Source organism: Sciurus vulgaris (assembly GCF_902686455.1).
Source record: "Sciurus vulgaris genome assembly, chromosome: 12".
Taxonomy (NCBI): domain Eukaryota; kingdom Metazoa; phylum Chordata; class Mammalia; order Rodentia; family Sciuridae; genus Sciurus; species Sciurus vulgaris.
The window spans coordinates 7,649,258-7,673,919 of record NC_136473.1 but is presented as its reverse complement, the minus strand read 5'-3'; the positions used below and the strand labels follow the sequence as shown (position 1 = coordinate 7,673,919).

At 37.4% G+C, this 24,662-nt stretch overlaps 1 protein-coding gene across 2 annotated transcripts in view; it reads right to left on the bottom strand.

Moving 5' to 3' along the window:
- Positions 1-9,232: 9,232 nt before the first annotated feature.
- Positions 9,233-24,662, bottom strand: part of WDR37 (WD repeat domain 37) — a 70,375-nt gene continuing 54,945 nt past the window's right edge. Inside the window, exons 12-14 of one of the 2 annotated variants that reach the window (XM_079107807.1) lie at positions 19,338-19,472; positions 18,711-18,825; positions 9,233-12,208 (exon numbers count right to left, since the gene is read on the bottom strand). In XM_079107807.1, the coding sequence (XP_078963933.1) occupies positions 12,077-12,208; positions 18,711-18,825; positions 19,338-19,472 (382 nt within the window). In that variant the 3' untranslated portion in view covers positions 9,233-12,076. The remainder of the gene's footprint in view (positions 12,209-18,710; positions 18,826-19,337; positions 19,473-24,662) is intronic. The other variant, XM_079107806.1, reaches the window with a different exon arrangement.

Here is a 24,662-nt window from a genome sequence, read left to right as displayed (position 1 = left end):
AGCACTTTTTAAAATTTTTTTTAATTGTCAATAGACCTTTATTTATTTATATGTGATGCTGAGAATCAAACCCAGTGTGTTACGAAGGCTAGGTAAGCACTCTACTACTGAGATACAACCCCAGTCCTTGAAAGCATTTTTGTCATAACTTACTCCTTTTTTAACCATATCTCCTTAAAAAGTTCCAGTAGGAAATATGTAGAAAGCTTTTTTATTTATTCCAGCATGTCTGTTTCACACTCACTCTTGAAAGGTAGTTGTTTTGCTGAATATTTAATTCTAATAGTGTCCTCTTAGGAATTGGAAGTACTCACATGATTTCCACACTAGAAACATGGACACTAATCCCTGGATTCTACAACTTACTGCAGAAACTAGCTTCCTATTCACATTGTAAAATTTTCAAGGGAGTTTCCTGATTGGGGGGGAGTTTGGGTTAGCTGTATCACCCCTCGACCAGTCAATCATACCTGGAAGAAGAGTCACATAATAGGAAGTGACTCTTCCTACAGTATCCATGTGGGTGAGAGAAGGACAAAGTGCCCTAAGTGTAAGAAAGTGATGGTGTTTGTGAAGTGGTGGTGACAAAATGCCTCTTGGGGAGAATTCAAGATGGCGGATTAAAGGCAGCCTGTATTTCCAGTTGCTTCCTGGCTCAGGAATCAATCAGCAGGACTATCACGTCTCAGCAAGGTAAGTGAATCAAGAGGGAAGCCACTGAAATTCAATCAACATCAGTCTCTTGGAGACTCAGAAATTCAGGTGTATTGAACAAAAACGAATACATCAGAGCCAAGCCAGCTGAAGCAGCAGCAGCAGCAGAAAGAGTTCAGCACAGGGGGGAGGGATAACAGAGAGAGAGAAACAAAAGGACAAGCCTAGAACTGAAAAACCTGTGGAACAGAAAAGCGGCCTGTAGTCAACTGAATCAAGGCTGCTCCGTGTGCTGGTGTTTGAAAAGTGTGCTGTGATTCTCAACTGGCAAGCAGAAAGCTGAGGCAGAGCCAGCTTGCTGGTGCACCAGCCTGCGCCTGGGAGATCACGGCAAACATTGCCACACTGTCCTCACAAGTACCTAGTGGCCTGGAGCATACCTCGCAGAATGTGATCAAAACAGGAAGAAGACTGTGCTCAGGGGGATTCAAGTCAGAACTTGGAGAGGAGTGCAACTCGCTTTCCCTTTGAGTTACAGCTCACATGACCAGCCAGAGGAGGTCAGGACACTGGACAGGCAGGTGTGGACATTCTCAGCCACTAAGCCTAGGAAGGCCTTGTTCATGCACAGCAGAGTGTGTAAAGTGGGCAAAGGGTTGGCTGCTCTGCCCTGTGATTTCTTGGGAGGATCCTGAGATCCAACTCCCAGCAGAGATCCGCATCTGCCTGGAACTCGGGGTGTGTTGATCTAATCAGTCCAGGGTAGATACTACTCAGCCAAGTCCCTAAGCCCCAGCTAGGGCTCTGCAGCAGCCCCCACCTAGGAGTGCATGGGTCTGATCTGCCTGGACACAACTGTAATCACCAGTACTTCCCACCCATCCTGCCTCAGGCTGGGGAGAAGGAATGAGAGTTACTTCCTCCAGCTTCAGGTTTAGGCCACTCCGGCTGGCACTTAGGAAACAGCACAAAAGGTGGACGGGTTTAACGACCTTGTTCTAGGGGTTCATAGTCCAAGACGAAACGGAAAAAAAAGGGAGTCGGGCACAGGCAGGGATCATCCATCCTTGTCAACTGTTCCAACCACCCCAGTGGAGACGATTCTTTCATTTTTCATTAAGAATCTCTGCCTGTGTGAGTTCTTGCTATTTCATGGATAGACAGACATATACCTATTCTTTTTTATGATTCTTACTAGTCTTATCTGCCGAGGGTCAGGGTTGTTTTGACCTGGTTTGGTGTGGTTTTTGTTTGTTCCTCCTTTTTCTCTCCTAATTCCTCCTCTCAGAGCCAACCTCTCCCGTTCTCCCTCTCCTGTGAATTTTCTCCTCCTTTACAGCCATCACTTCCTAGATGTCTTCTGCTCTCTGTTCACATTTTGAACATTCTAAACTTTCTTTTACCTTCCGTCACATTTTCTCTTCTCTTGATAAACTGAATTTTTAAGCGTTGTTTAGCACTATTTGGTTAATGTGACTCCTGCCCATTCGTGTTGCTGCAGCTCTTAGTGTGGACACCTGCTGTTTAATGTCAGGGCTAGAGCGCAGGTATTTGTTTGGATGGTTGGCAACTGCTGACCCCACCATTCCTTTTTTGTGGTAACTAGTGTTGTTGTAGGAGACACTGGGGATCTATTTCATATTAATACTACATATTGTTCTGCTATCGTTTGTTTCCCCTTTTTCTGTGAGGTGCCGGGAACCCACTGGGACACAATTTCACAGGAGACTTTGCTGCTGAACAGCCCACAAACTAACCACACTCAGACTTCAACAATACATTAATTCAGAGAAGAGACAAATACCCTAATGACCAAGCCCCAAATAGGAGTCAGGGAAGGGCCTCAGGGCCCACTCATGGACATCCTCTCCTACAGCAAAAACAGAATTAACACAAAGGCTTCAGACACCACAGCTACAGAGTCACAATTTAGCTCATTCCCATACCCTATTAGAATCCAGAGGTAAGTGAATAAGATCACAAAGGGTGTGCCTCACATACCCCACTACACAGAACACAACTGCCAGAACTCCAAGAAGGATTTCATTCTTCTGAGACCTAAAGAGGAAGTGGAGTGGGCTAGGGAGATAGCTCAGTCGGTAGAGTGCTTGCCTCGCAAGCACAAGGCCCGGGGTTCAATCCCCAGCACCACAAAACTACCAAATATACTAATCAGCACCAAAGAATTAGCAGGCAAACTACACTCCAAAACTTATCTGAAAATATGTTGACAAAGGCACTAACAACCTAATATTCCACTTCTCTTACTTCTCTTACACTGGTAAGAGAAGGCAGTGCCCTGAGAAGGCCCACATAAGAGTGGAAGAGAAATTCATCCTTAAGATGCATAAAATCCAACAGAACAGTGGCTCAGGAGGCTAAGGCAGGAGGATCGCAAGTTCAACACCAGTCGCAGCAACTTAGCAAGGCTCTAAGCAACTCAGTGAGACCCTGTCCCTAAATAAAAATAAAAAAGGGCCTGGGGATGTGGCTCAGCAGTAAAGTAGCCCTGAGTTCAATCCCTGGCACCAAAACAAAACAAAAAACCCCCAACACAGAATACAATAAATGTGAAAAAACAAGGTAACATGAAATACCAGATAAATTCAAAAGACTGACTATAAAAATGATCAATGAAATCCATTGAACACACACACACACACACACACAAAAACAACTGAATGAATTAGGGAAGTGAATACTGGATATAGATGAGAAATTCAATAAGGAGATAGGTATACTGGAAAAGAACCAAACAGAAATCTTGGAAATAAAAGACAAAACAAAATGTCCAGTTGAAGTCTCATAAAGTACATCATGCTGAAGACGGTATCTCAGAATTGGAAGACAAAGTGGCCAGCCTTGGACATTCAAACAGTATTAAAGAAGAGAAAGAAAGTAACCATGACCAGAATATACAAGAACTCTGGGACAACATAAAGAGAACAAATTTAAATATCATTGGAACTGAAGTGGGTTGTGAGATGATGAAGGCTAATGGCATGGCAAACCTCTTCAGGGAAATAATGGAAGAGTTTTCAAACCTTGAGAATGAGATGGACATCCAGAGGGGATGCATTTAGAATCCCAAATAGACAAGATAAAAAAAAAAAAAAAAAAAAAAACCTGCCTAGGACACATTATAATTAAAACTCCTGACATACAAAACAAGGAAAGAATTGTAAAAGCCACAAGGGAAAAAGAAGTTAGGTCATACAGAGGCAAGCTAATCAGAATTGCTTCTGATTTCTCAGAACAAACTCTTAAAATCCAGGAGAGCTTGGAACAATGTATACCAAGTCCTGTAAAAAAAAATATTAACTGTCAACCAAGATTGCTGTATTCAGCAAGGCTATCCTTCAGAATCAAATAAGAAATTAAAAAACTTTCCAAGATAAGCAGAAAGTTAAAGAAGTTATATTACTAAGCCAGCACTATAGAAAATACTTGAAGAAATACTACACACAGAAGAACTAGAAAACAAACCCCAGAGTTTGCAAGTGTATGCATCTTATTTGAAGTGTAACTAACAAGAGAACCAGGACCAAATTAAATATTAGAAATTAATCAAAATTACAGGATTTAATAGACAACTCTGTAATAGCACTGAATGGAAGTGGTCTCAATTCTCCTATTAAGACACAGACTGGCAGAATAGATTAGCAAAACAAGACCAAACTACATGTTACTTGCAAGAGACTCACTTTACAGGCAAAGACAGTCACAGGCTCAAAATGAAAGGACTGAAATTGATATACCATGGCAATGGAGCCAAAAACAAGCAAGAGTTAAATTTTTGTCATATTCAACAAAGGAGACTTCAAGCCAAAATTAATCAGAAGGGACAAAGAAAGTCACTTCATACATGGTAAACAGAACAATACTACAAGAAGATGTAACAATGGTAAATGTTTATGCCTCAGACATTGGTGCACTGAATTACATAAAACATACACTACTCAAAGACCCAGACAGACCCTAGTACAATAATACTGGTTGATTTCCACACAAATCTCTCACCAACAGGTCACTAAGACTCGAACTCAGTAAAGATTATTTGGACCTAAAAAATATAAAATCAAATGAACATAACAGACATCTATAGACTATTCCACAATAGCCAAATTCACTCTCTTCTCAATTACTCATAGAACGTTCTCCAAAATAGACCATATTTTAGATCACAAAGCTATTCAGAAAATATTTTTTTAAAAATTATATCATCCTTTGCATCTTATGACCTTATGCATATTATGAAGATGATCCCATCATCATAATGGAATGAAATGCAGAAATCACCACCAAAAAATTTAATCAATAACACCTGTTATGGTTTGGATGTGAGGTGTCCCCCAAAAGCTCACATGTGAGACAATGCAGGAAGATTCAGAGGAGAAATGATTGGTTTAAGAGTCTTAAAATCAGTGAATTAATCCCTGATGGAATTAATTGAAGTGGTAGGGTGTAGCTGGAGGAGGTGGGAATTGGGTTATGGTTATGGGGGTGTATATATATATATATATATATATATATATATATATATATATATATATATATTTGTATCTGGCAAGTGAAGTGTCTCTCTGCTTCCTGATGTTGTAAGCTGCATCCCTCCACCACCCTCTCCCGCCATGATGTTTAGCCTCACATTGAACCCCAAGGAATGAAGTCAGCCTTCTATGGACTAAGACCTCTGAAACCCTGAGCCCTCAAATAAACCTTTCCTCCTCTATACTTGTGCTGGTCAGATCATTTAGTCCCAGCAGCAAAAAAGCTGATTAAAACAACCCCCTACAGAACCTATGTAACTACATGGAGAATGAACAATAAGCTTATCCATGATGAATGGATAACAGAAGAAATCAGGAGAGATATTTAACAATTTCTTAGAATCAAACAATTATAGTGTTTGATACAACATACCAGAACTTCTGGGACACTTGAAGGTTGTTTTAAGAGGAAAGTTGACAGCTATCAGAACCTACATAAGAAAATCACATCCCAAATAAACAACCTAATGATACTTACAAAGGCCCCTGAAAAGCAAAACCAAACCAATTCCAGGAGAAGGAAGAAAATAATTCAGAATTAAACAAATTAAATCAATTAAAATAATTTTTAAAAACACAAAGGCTCAATAAAATGAGCAGTTCTTTGAAAAGATAAACAAGATTGATAAACCCTTAGTGAAACTAACCAAACAGAAAGACCCAAATTAATAAAATTAGAGATGAAAAAAAAAAAAAAAGAAATCACCACAGACACTACAGAAATCCAGAGACTATTAGGGGACTTTAAAACCCAGAATTTATAGGAACATGTGACCTGCCAAAATTGAATCAAGAGAACACAGAAAATCTAGGCAGTGCAATAACTAGCAATGAGATAGAAGCAGTAATAAAAAGCGATCTCAGTTCAATTCTACCAGACCTTAAAGGAGGACTAATGACAATTCTCCTCAAATTATTCCATGAAATAAAGAATGGAGTACTTCCAGATTCATTCTACAAAGCCAGTATCACCTTCAGTCCAAAGCCAGATAAGGTCACATCAAGGAAAGAAAACTATAGACCAATATCTCTGATGAACTTAGATGCAAAAATCCTCAGTACTAGCAAATTGTATCCAACATAGTAAGAAGACTGTACATCATAACCAAAATGGTTTTATCACAGGGTTGCAAGTAGTTTGATATGGGCAAATCATAAATGTACTTCACCACTAAGTATAATTAAGGACAAAAATTACTGTCATAACAGCAATTATCAAGAATGCAAGCAACAATAAATGTTGGTGAGGATGTGGGGGAAAAGGTACACTCAAATACTGCTGGTGGGAATGCAAAATGGTGCAACCATTTCAGAAAGCAGTATGGAGATTCCTAAGAAAACTTGGAATGGAACCAACATTTGACCCAGTTATCCCACTCCTCAGTTTATACCCAAAGGACTTAAAATCAGCATACTACAGTGACACTGCCACATCAATGTTTATAGCAGTTCAATTCACAATAGCTAAACTATGGAACCAACGTAGGTGCCTTTCAACAGATGAATGATTAAAGAAAATGTGGTATATATATACAAGATGGAATACTACTCAGTTTTAAAGAAGAACGAAATTATGGCATTTGCTGGTAAATGGATGGAGTTGGAGAATATCATGTTAAACAAAATAAGTCAAACCCAAAAAACTAAAGACCAAATGTTTTCTCTGATATGCAAATGCTAATTCACAGTGGGGGTGGGGATAGGGAAGAATAGAGTTACTTTAGATTAGGTAAAGGGGAGTGAAGAGGAGGGAAGGGGTCTGGGGTAGGAAGAAGAGCAGAATAAAAAAGACATTATTATCTCATGTACATATATGACTGCATGACCAATGTGATCCTACAATATATAAAATCAGAAAAATGAGGAAATTACACTCCATTTATGATTTATCAAAATGTATAAATGTATTCTACTGTTATGTACAACTAATTAGAATAAAAAAATTTCAAAAAAATTAAGTCATCTCAACAGATGCAAAGATAGCCTCTGACAAAATTCAGCACCCATTCATGACAAAAACACAGACGAAACCACAGATAGAAGGAATTTACCACAATATCATAAACATTATATACGACAAACCCAATACAAACATCACAGTAAGTGGGGGAAAACTGAAAGCATTTCCCTTAAAATCCAGAACAAGACAAGAATATCCACTCTCACCAGTCCTATTTAAAACTGTACTAGAAATTCTAGCCAGAGAAATTAGGTAAGAGAAGAAAATAAAAGTGATAAAAAAGGAAAGGAAAAGTCAAATTATCACTGTTTGCAGATGATATGATCCTATACTTAGAAGATTAAAAAAATTTCACCAGAAGACCACTGGAATAAATAAATAATTCAGAAACATAGGTTACAAAATCAACATACAAAAATCTATGGTTTTAGACACCAAAAAATGAATCTGCTGAGAAAAATACCAGGAAAACAATCCCATTCATGGTAGCCTCAAAAAATAATAAAGTGCTTAGGAATAAATCTAACCAAGGAAAGACCTGTGCGATGAAAAACTACAGAACACTGCAGAAAGAAACTGAAGAAGGCACAAGATAGAAGGATATCCCATGTTCACTGATAGGAAGAATATCGGCAAAATGTCCACATTACTAAAGCAATACACAGATTCAAGGCAATTCACATCAAAATACCAATGCCTTTCTTCAGAGAACTAGAAAAAAGTCCTAAAATTCATTTGGAAGAATAAAAGACCAGAATCACCAAAGCCAGTCTCTTTCACCTGGATGCCTACATGGCTCCCATATCTAATCTTTACCTTGTACAGTTCATACAAAATAAAATTCACTCTTCCCCAAGGCCTCTGAATGAGATGGTGCCTGTTCATCACCCCAGCATTGTCCTGGACCATCCACCCTTCATACTATGCTCTGGCTGCACTGTTATTTCAGTACTTGCAACATGCCAAGTTCTTTTCTTTCTCACCATTTTTGTGTGCAATTTTCTCTTTGCCTGGAATTATAATTTTCTGCACACACCCAACAATTTTTAGGCTTCTGTATAAATGTCACTTCCTTGACCAAACTATGTAATGTAGGATTCTCTATCTCAGTCCACGAATCATAAATGGGTCCCCGCAAAATGTATCATGTCTTTCACACAAGTTCTTACAACTCCAATGTTGTTTAATCTATTTTCATCTTGACCACATGCTGCTTAATTCAAGTTATTTTAATAAAATTAAATTAAAATTACAAATTTCATCTGAGTTCACTTTCAGCTTTTCTCATAAGGACTAGATGTCATTGTTGCATATAATAAATGAAATGCTTCCAATTTTTAAAAAAATAAAAATTTGAAATCATTAGTGGAAAACAAAATTTATAGATAGTACAAGAGATATTTTGCAACATTTTGATGAAATTGGAGCAGTATAAGTCTTTTCTTTTTTATTCCTTATATTAACATAACATGAATTTTTAACTGAAATTATAAATGAAATCTGGACAATCACAAAAAAGAACGTTAAATGGGAGAAATTTCTTTCTCTTGCCCATGTGATTTAGGCAGTGAAGTTTACCAATGTGAAAAAGAATCCACTACCAAGCAAAGAAATATCCAGTCATACTTCAACACCTTCTGAGGTTTCTCTAACAATCACAATGCCTCACTCACTTGAATTAGAATATAACGATGTGCAAGTAATCATGGCCAATCTTGACTTGCATTCTTCCAAAATGGTGTCCGACTTTCTGTAACAGTAATTTTAACTCTCAAACAAGCTTGCTGTAATAAGAATAGTAAAAGCATTTTAAGATACTCTTCACCAAAAGCTTATATTAGAACACTGTTAAAGGTTTTAGAATGGTATAGGAAAAAAACAAGCATAATTATGTATCATTTAATAAAAGATGAATAGAAAATATAATTCAATTGGGGTTTCTAAGTCTAAATTTTTAAAAATGGGCAATATTATAAATAATTTGTTTAAATGCTAGGCAACTGTATTTTTTATATAATTATTAACAATATTTCACAAAGTAAAACATGATAAAAGCAAAAATAATAAGACTCCCAATAACATAAAACTTGATAATAGTAATTATGGAACATAGATGTTTTAATGAATTTCATATTGCAATGTAGACATTGAACACTTAAAAACAATTACATTGATACAATAAAAATAAATGATTCCACAGAACACTTAAAATGCATACTTTTTCCTCCAAAGAAACTTGTTTTCACAGACTTAAGTAACAAATGATTTACATAGTCTTCAGATTCCAAAATATGTACAGAAATTTTTGACTCTACAAAAACTGATGTGCAGTGATTGAGCAAAAGAATGTTGCTTTATAGAACAACAAATCTCTTATGATTTTTTTTGTATCAACACATTTTCTAGTAACCACATATTTTCCTTCCATTATTAAATGAAATCCTGGACACGTCAGCACATAATAGTGTTCCTATTTCCAAACACTATTTCAGATGAGATTACATGTGGCTGATAACACAACTTAATTTTAGCCACATACATACACACACACACGCACACACGCACACATGCACATACATGAACCACCCCCCACTCCTTGAAGATAACACTTGTGGCCACAGCAGCAGTAAGATGAGATCACGTTAGAAGATGACACAATAGTTAATAGTAAGTCACATCCTGCTCCTGAGAACTCTGCTCGAGCACCGTTAGGGTCTTCTGCCCTCGTGAAAATAAGTGAGGAGCCTCATTTCTGGTGTTAGAGGCTGGTCCCTCAAGTTAACAAGAAGTGAGCAGCTATTGGCAGTGAAGGTCACTAGTCTGCATAGAACTATGTAGCCATTATAAATATATATTTTTAAAAGCTTCAAATCTTTTTCATCTAGCAAAGACCTGCATCTTGAAATTTGATTCAGTTATTTGTATACATTTTTCATTGTTTCTACCATTCTAAGACATCTAGATTTTCAAACTAAAATATAAGAAACCCAAGAACATAGCCTGCGCAGCTCATCGATGCCCTTGCATAAGCAGATGTGAGGGGATCTCTCGCCATAAGGTAAAATTAGGCCACAGTAAATATTTCGTTGCAGTACTCCATCAGGCAGAATACACTCAGGACAGCAGAAGCTGGAGCTTGAAATTCTAATCGACCACAGTGACCAGTTGACTTCAGTTCTCAAAAACACTGTGTCAAACTTGTGATCAGAACATGTTGGATTTTAAAAACACAACAAATATTTTAGCTTAAAAACCCAAATTATTCTAAAACATTTGTAGTTTGTCCCTTAGTTGTTGGTTATTCTTGGGTCCCTCCTTTCTGGCTGTTTGTCATTTCAGAATTATTCTGAATGATTCAGCTCTGAAGTTCCTAAGATCAGCTCCTGTAGGACCCAAGTGAAAGGTGCCAACAATGAGGTGTTTCTCACTGTTAGTAAGCTCCACCAAAGGACACCTGAGCATCCTATGTACTATACCTAACCATTAACAGCTCAGGTGACCTCCTACGTCACCACAAAACAGGGGGAAACACAAGGAATTGGGGGAATGGACTATCCCCATGAGAGTTTTAAATACTATCTTCCTGTGCCTCTCCAAATGATTAGCCGCCAAAGGGCTGTATGTAAAGGATTAAAAATGTGAGGGGAAGTAACTGAGATGTATCTTTATCAAAACTATAACTCAATAAGAAACATAAACTTAACAAATATCAGATGAACAGTAATTTCTAAGAAGGCAAGGATAACAGGCTCACTCGTGCAGTAGTAGGATTGGCACTGAGAGGTATCCCAGCTACTCAAGACAAAAGTATCTTGTTACCTATGAACTATGTTATATTTATCATCCTATTAGCCTAACTGAAGAACCTTTTACCTTCAGGATACATTTGGTAGGATTGTCTTTCTTGCCTTCTAAATTGATTTCAGTATTCCAGCTATGAATCAAAAAGTGCTTTAGCTAAGCAACAGTGAGACTCCAAAGTTTTCCAAATGTTTATTTTTGAGGTAGTACTCATTTATTTGCATTGTTGGCTCTCAAATACCACCGAGGAAGTGAACCCATTTAGATATATGCAAACCAAAGATGTAGAAAATAAATAAGATTTTGTTTTCAGGTAGCAGGGCCTTCTTATAAAGGTCAAGTCACATTCAATGGATAAGTCATTTGAAACTTCTAAAAACTGTTTATAACCACAGCTATAAACTAAAGTGCTTAAAATTTTGCTTAGTATCTAAAATCAGTGATTAGAATCATTATATTTTAGAATTTGCTAGTATGAGACCTCAGGCAACTGAAATGATTTTCTATAAAAAGAGCAGGAACTTTTTCTTTTCAAAAGAAACTCTCAGAATGTTGCAAATCCAGGCTATTTTTACAGAACTGTAATAAAAATTAAAATTGAAATTGAATTACACAATAGCACATGCCAAAACTTCACACATAAGTGAATATGCAGCCTTTGATCATTCCTGCCACTTATCGGCCAATGCAAATGCAGCTCTGTACTCTTCCCAGTACAAGGTAGATATGTATAATCATTCCAGAAAATGCAACAGACTGTTTATGCCTCACAATAAGTACATAGGTTCACATTTAATTCACACAAATGTAATGCCCTACTGTTCATCTGTCAAATGTCAACAACTCACAAGCATTTTATGTACTGCATGGGAGGTGAGCTTCACTTCTACTGACCAGAGGATTCCAATATATACAAACACAAGACAAAAATAAAAAATAAGATCACATATTTTCTGTACATTTCATGCAAGCTGGGCACAATGTGAAGAGAACACATACAAAGCACCCTTCTCAGGGTCAAACGCTCACAAAAATGGCTGATTAATATGCAGAAGAGACTGCATGAATCAAAGGTCCATGGCAAACACGAAACTAAGGAATACTGGTGACCTTATTTTTCTTGTAACAATGCAGGAATGTTGATGTTCCAACCAATGGCTTGCCTATCAAACCCACAGGTGAACAGGTTGCAAATAGGGTGGTCTTCACTCCACGCTGAGCAGCACACCATTCTTCTGTGGCCCTATTAACAAACCAAAGTTGGTATGTTATTCTTAAAACAAGATTTATAAAAATTCATTCATATTAACAACTATACCACTCAAAAGATTAAAACAAAAGGGGGTGCTAGGTGCAGTGGCACACACCTGTAATCTCAGCAGCTCGAGAGGCTGAAGCAGGAGGATCGCAAGTTCAAGGCCAGCTTAGCAACTTAGTGAGGCCCTAAGCAACTTAGCAAAACCCAGTCTCTAAATAAAAAATAAAAAAGGAAAGGTCTGGAGATGTGGCTCAGTGGTTAAGTGTCCCTGGATTTAATCCCTGGTATCAAAAAAATTTTTAAAAAGGTGAGGGAGGAGACGATTCACAGGATTAGCCCAAGTCACTAAAAACTATTTCACATGGCAAGCTTTCAAGTGATAGGCTAGTAAAGCCATGATGAAATGAGTGACATCAGAACACAAGATGAATGAAGTGGGACTCACATCAGAAGTACTTTATGATTCTTTAAGAAAATAAGATTACAATCAGAAAAAACAAATGATCAAATGACCAACTTGAAATTTTTAAATGAATAAATGAGGCTAGAAGACAAGGTTATATATAGCTCTCTGTGTGTGTGTGTGTGTGTGTGTGTGTGTGTGTGTGTGATGAAATTTACTCAAAGATCTCAAGTACCATTTTAACAAATAATTGATTCAGATAATAAATGAGCTAGAAAGAGACACTCGGTGATAAATAAAGACAAATAAATGGCCTTTCAGGGAGATTCCAGCCATCATCAGGAATTCCAGTTAAATATTGGAATGTTGGGGAAATTACTGCAAACTACTTGACAAAGTTTATAATGTGACATATTTAATATGAATATAGATAGAAGTGCTTAAGATAATACCCAATATGAATATATCCGAAAGCAATACCTTAGGAATCATGCATACTTTCTAAATTAATATGATAGCTCTAACTGTTATATCGTCAATAAAATACAAGTCACTATTAAGTAAAACTGACATTAAATAGAAGAAACACTCAATTGGTTCAAAATTTTCCTCTGCAAAGCATTCACATTGAGGAGAAAACTACAATAGTCCACAAAAAAAAAGTATTAAAAAAAAAAAAGACCATATAGAAAAGGGTTTCAATAACTTCTTTGTTAATAACAAAACAACAAAAAATCCATTAATCGGCAAGAAAACCAAGCCTTTAGACGAGAACTGACGATACACGCAAGGCGTTCATTGTAGAGACACTGAAGTCATGTGGCTGGCAAGTGAAAATATTCCCCTGGAGACAAGCAATTCAGCTTCCCAAGGAGTTGGGGAGTTGAGAAGCTTTGGTTAGTTACTTTAATTTCATGAGAAATTTTTCTATGATAAACACTCGAAGAATAAAAAGCTCAATAATTACCTTCAAACAGTACACTTATATTCCATTGGGGGAAGGGAGGAATGGCTGAACTGCCCCTTGCAGTAAGGACAGACAGTTTTCAGAAACTATCTGTTGGGCTGGGGAGACAGCTCAGTTGGTAAAGTGCTCGCCTCGCAAGCACAAGGCCCTGGGTTCAATCCCCAGCACCACAAAAAAAAAAAAAAAAAAAGAAAGAAAAGAAAAGGTATTGCTGTATTGCTGTATTAGTGGCAAATTTCCACTTCACAATCTCTCTCCATAATTGCTCATAAGACTGCAGTTTTCAAAGCACACGTCTAGTACACAGATGCTCTGGAGCTCAACAACTGTTCTGCGAGATTTTACACTGAAATGAGACTAGTATCAACAATAAGGAATCAAGAGAGGAGCAGCCAGAAGGCAGCAACAGTGGGGAATGTTGTACAGGACAGCCAGCAATGCTCAGAGGCGAGTGCACACATAGGCACAGACAAGAAGACTGGTGAGATCAGGGAATGGATTGTTTGCTTCTTTTTGGAGCACTGGGGATTGAACCCAGGGTCTTGCACATGCTAGGCAAGTGCTCTAACACTGAGACATATTCCTGGCATTCAGAAAATGAATTCTTAAACAGAACTAATTGATTTTTTCATCACAGAGATATCACAACGACCTTCAGAAAAGATCAAAAGAGAACAAAACAATGGTTGTTTGTGGGACTCAATTAAACACAAAAGCCTTAATAAATGCTGCCTCCACAGTAAGGGAGTTTTTGTTTATTACATTTATCTCCACTACACACAACTACAAGAGGGACTAACCAAAGTTATCCACAGCTGAGACTTAGCTGCCAACTTCAAAGGGTTTAGAACCAACCAGGGTATTATCTAAATGCAGGCTCCTGGGTGTCACTTTAGGAGGTTCTAATTTCACTGTTCTGAGCTACTACTACAAAGTCTTGATTTTTACCATGCACTGCAGACAACTCTGATGAGGTAGTCTTAAAACCACACACAGAAACACCCATCTCACTCCCCTATGCCACATCTGAAGTCAGCAAACAGCAATCCCTTAATTTATAAGAAAGTAACATTTAAAATGGAATTTCGTCTTCTCATGACAACCTGCTATTGAAAGGAGTTTTTCTAGTTGGAGAAGAAGGTAAGAATTCCATCTCAAAAAGCTCCCACAGTGGATAACTAACACTGCTCCTGCCTGACTACAGTAACTACTTATCATTTCAAACATTTCCATTTTGTATAAATTCAAATGAAAAATATCTGAGAATGTGCTTTTCAATAGGGCAGCCACTAATGCATGTGACAAGCTTGCCAGGTATGGTTATAGAAACCAATGAACTGAACATTTGAACTTACCGAATTTTAAACTTAAAAATTTAAACACAGGGTAATGGGAAACACTAAAAAGGGCATGGAACAACTTGAGTATGTTGACTCCATTTTTTTCAACTTCAAATTTTACAAACTCAAAATAGATCCAGTACTTCCAATAAAACTTTAGCAACCAGAAGATCCAAGATGGCAGACTAGAGGAAGGCTGCATTCCTTGTCGCTCTGTAACTCGGGTTTCAGGCAGAGGAAAATCTGTTTCCCTGTGAGGTAGTCTTTGCTGCTCATGGATCCCCTGCTGTTTACCCAATTTGTCCACCTCCATCACCTGCAGTCTACCAGCATATCGACTACTTTTTGAGTGCAGATTGCTCACTGCTGCCTATCATTCACCATTTGCCTGATGACCTTCCTCTTGCCTATCGCCTTTCACCTACCATCACCCACCACCAGAGGTCCACCTGCCAATCGTCCGCCAGTAGCCTGCAGACCACCCTCAGACCGCCAGTGGATCACCAGCTGCCGCTGTTGACTGGAAATCCACTGTCACAGTACACACAGGTTTGGTTACACATGGCTGCCACCATTTTGGGACAACAGCCAGGACCTGCAGGACCCACAGCTTGACCGATAGCACCCGCCTCCAGGACCCCTGGCTCGACTGACTGCTCCCCACACAGACTAGGCACCCATGCCCTGTGCTGCAGCTCCCCAACATATTTGGAAGCCAGTACAGTCATCTTGAATTATCCTGGAAGCAGAAGCAGCCATCTATAGGTGGGGCCAATTCGATCCTGAGACATCTGCTAGAGACTGGAAGTTCATTGTCAGGTATCTCTGATGCATCAAGCTACTAAAGACTGGGAGGTTTGAATAGTATATGTTATAGTGTAGATTTTTTTTTCTCCTTTTTGAAAATTTTTAAGTTTTTATTTTTCTCACTCTATTTTCCTTTTGTTTCCTGTTTCCTCAGAGTCTCTTTCTCCCTTTTCTCATGCTAACAACCAACTTCTTTTGATTCTACTTTCACTCTTCCTATGATCTAGTACATCCATATACTCTTTTTTTATCCCATTAACAGTTACATCCTATGCCCCTCCCCATCCTCTTTGTCCACCATTAGAAATTGTAGACCTCACTGCAAATCTACTTGTTATACTATAGAAAATAATTGAACTCATCCTCTCTGTTTATGATGACAATATTGTTAACATCTTAATAGGGGTTATTTGGTTTAGGGCTGCATACTGTCTATACTGGGTGCTGCTAATATTGATCTCCCTCTTAAAGAAGACGTTTTGGAAACCTGCAGGGTCACTATAAACCTATGGGGGGAAACTGCAATACCCCAGATCTGCACTGCTAGAGGGGAAGATACACAAACAACATGAAAACACAAGGGAAGAAAGAGTTCCAAATAAACCTAAATTCTACATTAATAGAATCCAATTACAGTATGGTAGAAGAAATGTCAGAAAAGGAGTTTAGAATATACTTAATTAAAATGATTCACAAAGCAAAGGATGAAATAACAGAGCAAATGCAAGCAATGAATGATCACTCCAATAAACAGTTGAAAGAACAACTGCAGGAAGCAAAAGATTATTTCAACAAAGAGAGATTCTGGGGGGGGGGGGGGGGGGGGAACAAGCAGAAAGTCTTGAAATGAAGGAAAAAATAAACCAAAAAAAAAAAACCTCAATGGAAAGTATCACCAACAGACTAGATCACTTGGAAGACAGAACCTCAGACAATGAAGACAAAATATTTAATCTTGAAAATAAAGTTGACCAAACAGAGAAGATGGTAAGAAATCATAAATGGGATTCTCCAAGAACTATGGGACATCATGAAAAGACCAAATTTAAGAATTATTGGGAAAGAGGAAGGTACAGAGAATGAACACCCTATTCAATGAAATATCAGAAAATTTCCCAAACCTGAAGAATGAAATGGAAAATCAAATACAAGAGGCTTACAGAACACCAAATGTACAAAATCACAAAAGATCCACACCAATGCACATTATAATGAAAATGCCTAACATCCAAAAGAAAGAGAGAATTTTAAAGGCTGTGAGAGAAAAGCATCAGATTACATATAGGGGGAAATCAATACGGGTATTAGTAGATTTCTCAGCCCAGACCCTAAAAGCTAGAAGGGCCTGGAACAACATATTTCAAGCTCTGAAAGAATATGGTTGCCAACCAAGAATCTTATACCCAGTAAAACTAACCTTCAGATTTGAAGACAAAATAAAAATCCTTCCATGATAAACAAAAGTTAAAAGAATTTACAAATAGAAAGCCTGCAATACAGAACATTCTCAACAAAACATTCCATGAGGAGGAAATGAAAAACCACAATGTAGGTCAGCAAAGGGAGGAATTACCTTAGAGGAAAAGCCAATCAAAGGAGAAACCAAGTCAAGTTAAAAACCAAAAAGAAACCAAAATGACTGGGAATACAAATCACATCTCAATAATAACTCTGAATGTTAATGGCCTAAACTCAAAAATTTTCTATGTTTCGAAAGGGTTATGATTTTGTCAATTTACATGTTAGCTCTTTTTTTTTGGGGGGGGGGGGGGGGCTGGGAATGGAACCCAAGGCCTTGTGCTTACAAGGCAAGCACTCTACTGACTGAGCTATCTCCCCAGCCCCGGAAGGATAGCTCTTTGTGATATGAGCTATAAGTATCTCCCTCAGTTGCCTTTTTTAAAAGTTTATGATGCTTCTTTCCATAAAAAATTGTTTTTTATGTAATAAAAAGTACCAGTGAAACAATTTATGACTTGAGAATTTTGAGTCATGAAAGGTTAGATAGTTTTTGCTAACTCCAGATTTGTAAAGAAAAAAATTTCAAGTTTTCTTATTATTTAATGGTTGTGTTATTTAAAAAATTTCTTTGGTACATATGGATTTTATCATGGTATATAAGGTAAGGCAGTGATATTACTTTACTTATCCCTATAACATTTACTGACTACTTCCTTTTCCCAGTGATGCTGTCTTTTTTATACATTCAATTTCTAAACATATCTGAGTGAATTTACTTCTGGGCTAATAGGCCAGTATGATGCTTTTAAATTATTTATGCTTTTAAAATGTGTTTTAGTGCTGGTTCCACTTCTATGTTTATTTTTTTCACTAAATTTAGCATCAGGTAACATGGCTTAAAACTGTTAAGTTTTCACTGAGGTTTTGTTAAATTTACAAATTAATTTACACAATAATATGGTCCTTCTATTTGTAGAAAGGCTATTTTTTGCCTTCACTGGTATTTTAATTTTTATTCTTAGTAGGTCTCACATTTTTATTGGCAAACAGTAATATACTTTTTGTTACTGTTATATATGAAATCTTTTCTTCCATTAAAGTTTCCAAAAGATTGTTTGAATATATGTAAACTCCTGATTTTTATATGTTGATTTTGTACTTGGTAATCTAATTGAGCTATCTTACTGTTTGTAGTAGCTGTTAATAAAACATCTTGAATCCGAAAAAAACAAAATTCAGTGTCCAAAAACTTAAGTGAAAAAACACAAATGTAAAACAGTTCTAATATTTTTACAATGATTACATGTTGCAATTATATTATTTTGGGTGTAGTTGATTACAGAAAATAGATGTTCATTTATCTTTTTTCTCTCCTTTTTTTAATGTGATTATTAGAAAATTTAAGATTACATATGTGGTTCACATTATAGTTCTATTACCAGACAAGGATTTAAGGTGTGAAATTCCAAATTCTCCTGTAATGTGATTTATAAACATCTTAACCATTACCTGTCGACTGCTCCGGGGAAGTCGTGCTAGTCGCACTCCTGACATATCAAACAATCGCACTTGTCGGTTGTCATGGGGGAGGGCTATGATTTTTTGGCCAACACATACATTGATCCTGCAAAGAGGAGATAAAAAAGATTTGTGTGTAAAACAGTGACAATGTAAATTTTCGAATTTACAAATAATGATGTAGTAGGATATTGCACATAATTCACATTTCAGGCAAACTAAATTAGCAAACTACAGGCACTGTCTATTAGAAAAGAGACCAAGATAAGTACACATAACTGCAAGACCACACAGACCCCATACACATATGCATGATATAGGCACACTGTGCTCAACAGTAGACATAAACCCACCCAAAACCAAGATCAATTCCTTTTAGTAAGTAAACAAAAGCCCTACAACATCTGACCATAAATGGCCCAACTCTTATTGTCATAAATTTTGTTGTATCAACCTGATTTTATGCTGAGGAAGTTTAAGTACATATGGAATAATGAATTTGCATTGAAGGATCAATAAAATACATTTTCCCAGGTATCAAAATCATTTTTCTCAAGACCATATCAATTAAACACTAAATCTATATAAATAAGGCATTAAATTACAATCAACCCTTACCTGTTAATGGCCGAGTCTGTGCGAATGGTTGCAATTGGGGATCTCATATTTTTTAAATCCCAGACTTTCACTGTACGGTCATCGCTGCCTGAAACAACGTTGTCTCCCACAGTGAACACAGCAGATGTTACAGTACTACAAGTAAAGGGTACAGGATCAGACCCTTAATAGTATGGATACAGGATGCGCATCTTCCCACACAGCACGATAAACACACAGCCCTGTTTCCAGAGATGGCAAGGGAACAGAGAGAAGACCAGAGACATGCAAGCTTATAGTGGTCTTCTACTCTGTAACCTGCTCCTGTCTCTTAAACTCTATATTCTTAGAATAGAAAAATAGTTTATTCTACCATATCAAGGCAAAGAACAAAGAAAAGTTAGTAGGAAAAAAAAAACACAGATTAAAAGAAACTTGTCAAAATTTCCATATATTTGGGTCTGTCAGAGAACTTTAAAAAAAAATTCCAACTGCCAGTCTCAATTTAACATAGAACTTAGAGAAAAACACTCAAGACAACTCAACAACAATTCAAAAATAATATTTCAATAGACATTTTCCCAAAGATATACATATGGGTCAACAAGCACATGAAAAGATGCTTACTATCACCAATCATCAGGGAAATGAAAATCAAAACCACAATAAGCAATCATTACACACCCATTAGGATGGTTATTACACAAAAACAAAAAGCAGATAATAAACAGTTAAAAATGTAGAGAAATCAGAACCCCTATGCACTCCCAGTCATGATGTGAAATGAGGAACCTCCATGGAAAACAGTATAGTAGTTCATCAAACAATTAAATACAGCATTAATATTCAGCAATTCTATTTCTGGGTATATACCCAAAATAACTGAAAGCAAGTATTCAAACAATGTTCACAGCAGCATTACCAACAACAGCCAAAAAAGCTAAAAATAACCCAACATCCAAGAGCAGAGATTAAAAAAAAAAAAATGGTATATGCATAATAACAGAATAATATTCAGTCATAAAATATAAGAGATAAAGCACGGACGAAAGTTTAAAACACAGAAAGATCCCATTTATAGAAAGTTTCTGGAAGAGGTAAATCAACAGAGATATAATTAGAATGGAGGTCATCCAGTTCTTGGAGGAGGATGGGAATGGGGAGTTTAATGAGCCTCAAATTTCTGTTTAGAATGATGTAAAGTTTGGAAATAGTGGTAAAGATTGCTCAACAATGTGAATTTATTAATGCCACTAACTATAAACCTAAAAGTGGTAAAAATGATATATATATTTGATCACAATTTTTTTTTAAAGTTTGAGAAGAAAAACTCAACATCAGAACCACTCTCTCTGAACACCTACATAATCAAAATAATGATAATTTTTCTTTTAACTCAAATATAAAATACATGACTGGGGGTTAGGGGTTGAATTTCATGAGAACAGAGGAAGACCTGAAATGGCAAGACAAGGAAATGAAAGAATTCATATACCAAAGAGAAGTATGTGATTCCTGATGAAGCTGTAAAAATATATGACAAAAAAATTTCATTTAGTGCTAAGTCATTTCACAAACTCTGTCCTTGAAATGTGTTTAACAATACCTGTGTTAAATATTTATGTTCTAACAAATGAAGTTGAATTAACAATATAAACAAGACCATGAAGAAAGGATAATACATACACACACACACACACACACACACACACACGAACAAGAGGTAAAATATCATCATTTGATTGCATCTCTGAAGAAACTCAATCAAAATCTTCAAAGAAAACTATGTCTCTCAACTGGCTGATGCTGTCTCAATCAGTGATGCTAACCAGAAATGCTAACCTTCCTCTCAAAGGAAAGTCACGAAGTCACCTATTAGAAGATAGTTAGGACTGAAATAATATAACATTTGAGAAGAAAAGCTAAAATTCAATCAACTCTCTGCTCACTGGCAAAGATCAGTAAGAAAATGTGATTTAAAAAAAAAACAACAACAACAACAAAAAAAAACACCTTACTTTTCCAGTCCACTCCAGACCAAGATACTTCCAGTGTCATGTAGAACACCTAAAAGGCATGTTGAATTATTTTCTTTATAAGCAGATGAGTTCCCATTTTTACCACGCATCTCTTCAACAGGCCTGAACAGGACTTGTTTCTTGCCTAGTGCAGTACCAGGTGTCCATTTTGTCCAATGTATTAATAACAAATGACCCCAGGACTCATCCACCCCAGAAGACACTGCCCAATTTCAGACCAGAATCTGTAGACACAGAGATGTAGGGGCAAGAGCTTCTCAGAGAAATACAGGCCTCAGAGCTCCACCATTGTCTCCCTCAACTACAAAAACTGGGGTCACTCACTCTGCACAAGGGCTTAAAATATATCTCAGTACTCACCAAAGCACCTAAAACTGCTCTAGAAGAGAACAAATATATCAATTTCTATCAATGAAATAAGATGTCCTCTTATGTTCACATCACAAATCACTAATTTGCGTGGATAAAAGTTTTATTTCTACATCCTGAGTTTACATCTATCAGCTGCGTAGACTTTAGTAATTCCAATTTAAATGCCAGTTGTTCTGTCACTGAAGCTGTACTTGGAGATGTGACAGCATGTTCTATTCAGACACCTGATGAGATGGACACTTCCCAGTCACTATGTCCCATTTATGAAAACCCTCTTCATTTATATGGACACAAGTGAAGTTCTAATTAAGCTCTGCTGCATTAATACAAGGTTTTTAAAAAAACACATCAAAGTAGCTGGTAGGAATCAAGGCATCTCAACAATGCCTAAAAACAAACTGTGACATAACACTGAGTCCCGTGAACACAATCACAAAAATATGATGGTGATTATACTTTCACAGCCTGCCTCCTCGAGGCGGTCTTTTTCACAGCACATGTTCTATAGCCTAATTCGCCATGCTAATTCCTCATGGTGGAAATGATGCTGGGTGGGCGCCTTCTCTGGTGGGGGCATCCTGTGCTCTGCAGGGCTCAGCAGCCTCCCCAGCTCCACTCATCAGAAACCATCCTGCACCACCTCCCCACATGTGACCATCAACATTGTTTCCAGGAAGGCAGAACCACTGTCCTACGTGTACAGGGGCAAAAACGAAAATACCATCCTGCACACAGCAATATACAACAAAGAGAAAAGTGGACTGACAGAGTAAATCTTTAAAAATGAACCAAACTGAATTCTTTATTTAAAAAAATAACAATGTATGGACATGACTATAAATTGGGTATTGTTCCTTGAATGCAAAGGTTACAATAAGGCTTCAAGAGTTTCAATTACTAGTAGACATGTCAAGAGTGGAAGGTAAAGAACACTATTGACTTCTCTTTGGCCTTAACAGTCTTCAGGAGGTTTGGGCCAAGTTAAATTTCAGCTAACATTCTACTAAATCAATGGGGATTCTACTAATCAACAAAAGATCATCTAACCCTATGTTAATGAAATGCTAAAAGGCATTAGGTTTTTAATAAATCACAATCTTGACAGGTATTGTAGGACATCAAAAGAAAAAAAACTGGCACAGAGGCAGTAGTTTTAAAGGCACCCTTAGACCACGGGTCCCACGGGGAGGCTGGTGAGCTACAACTGCTCACTGGAAAAGCTTCAGACTCTGCCAAACGCCAGCGAAACTCATTTATCTTGTCGTGGAAAGCAGCAGAGCATGTACTTCCAGCTGACAGTATGGTACCTTCTCACCACACACCACTGCCCGATCTGGAACATTCTGCTCCCTCCGTGGGTCTCAATCAACGGAAATACTGTAATGCTAGCACTCCTCATTAGGACTAACAGCTGTCTTCCCAGTCACACAGAGACACAAAACTGCTTTGCATAACAATCTGCCGAAATTTCACGGCTAAGAAAAAAAATATATGATGTGGAAAATGCTGGACCATGAAATGCTAATGCAGTGTTTTTCTGGCACCATGTCAAAAGTTGACTATAGAATTTCCATTTCTCATTTTTTAGATGTATATTCCTACACAATAATGTTTTGATAACTAAAGAGCAGACCAGTGTGTTTACAGAGAACAAGCACCCCCCAAATAGAAACAAGCATATGGGCCATCCCTTTCCTTGACACACAGGCCTATCTTGTTAAAGGTACACAGACGTCATCTTTAAAAAGACTACCTATGAAGATATCATTGGGACATGATCACTTTGGCCAATCAACTGTTACAAATATAATGCAGTACTATAAAACAAGTGCAGGTACCACACCTAGTTCATCCAGCTGATCCTGTCCTTCAAACAGTACTGTGTGGAACTGGAAACAAAGTGTGCTCCCCTGAGCCAACCCAGAGCCAGCCAACACACCTGCACAAAGCACACACAATGCAAGGAAGAACGCGGCACAACTGCATTCCTTACTGCAAAATACTCAGACTGCCAAATTCTTTCCTGGCTATCATTTTCCAAATTTTATATAAATTCAAACACCTAAGAGATGAAACAAGACCTCAGTCTTAGTAGCCAGACAGTCTTAATAAGCAGACACTCTAGGATCTTGGTGTCTTTTCTATCACATGTGCTTATCAGAGTTCAAAGAACTCACATGAGCCTGTATGTTAAGAATTCAGATACCTAACTAAAAAAGTCGTGTCCAAATGAAATACCTTTCTGAATATTCCTTGATGGTTAACTCTCCTTTAAAAAAAAAAAAAGACGGTGAGATTAAAAAAAACGCAATCAAAGGAAAAGGAAAGGTCAAACTTGTATCACATAATTATTCTTCAGAATTTAAAATTCACTATTCCCTGGGGAAAATAATGAATTCACCTAATGTGTAGCATTACCTCAATATCCTCACTTGGTTACACTATTCTCTAATCCTCCTTTTTCAGGAATAAAAAATATCTAATCTAAATCAATGATAAATTTGTATGTACTACAGAACTGTTTGCTCAACAAGTATTTACTAAAGCACCTACTGTGTGGCAGGTCCTACTGAAAGCACCCAGAAACCACTCTGGACACGGGAACTCATGCAAGAGGTTTTATTAAGCGGACAGGCAGAGTGTCTGTCCGCAGGATGAGAGAGAGAAAGAGAGCGAGAGAGCAAATGAGCGAGAAAGACAGTGAAATATATTTAGTAAAGGGAGAGGAAAATGTTTCTGGGTAGGAAAGTCTTTCTGTGATGAAACCTGGGATGGGATCCATGGTCACTGCCTGCTGGTTCTCCCCTCATGGGGATCCAAGTCACCTTGACCATGCCACCTCCTCCTGGCCAATATCCACCATAGGGTGTTTCTGCCTCTTGCTGTTGCTGACCTCCTCACTCACCACAGAATTTGACTCTGGACAGTCTTTCCT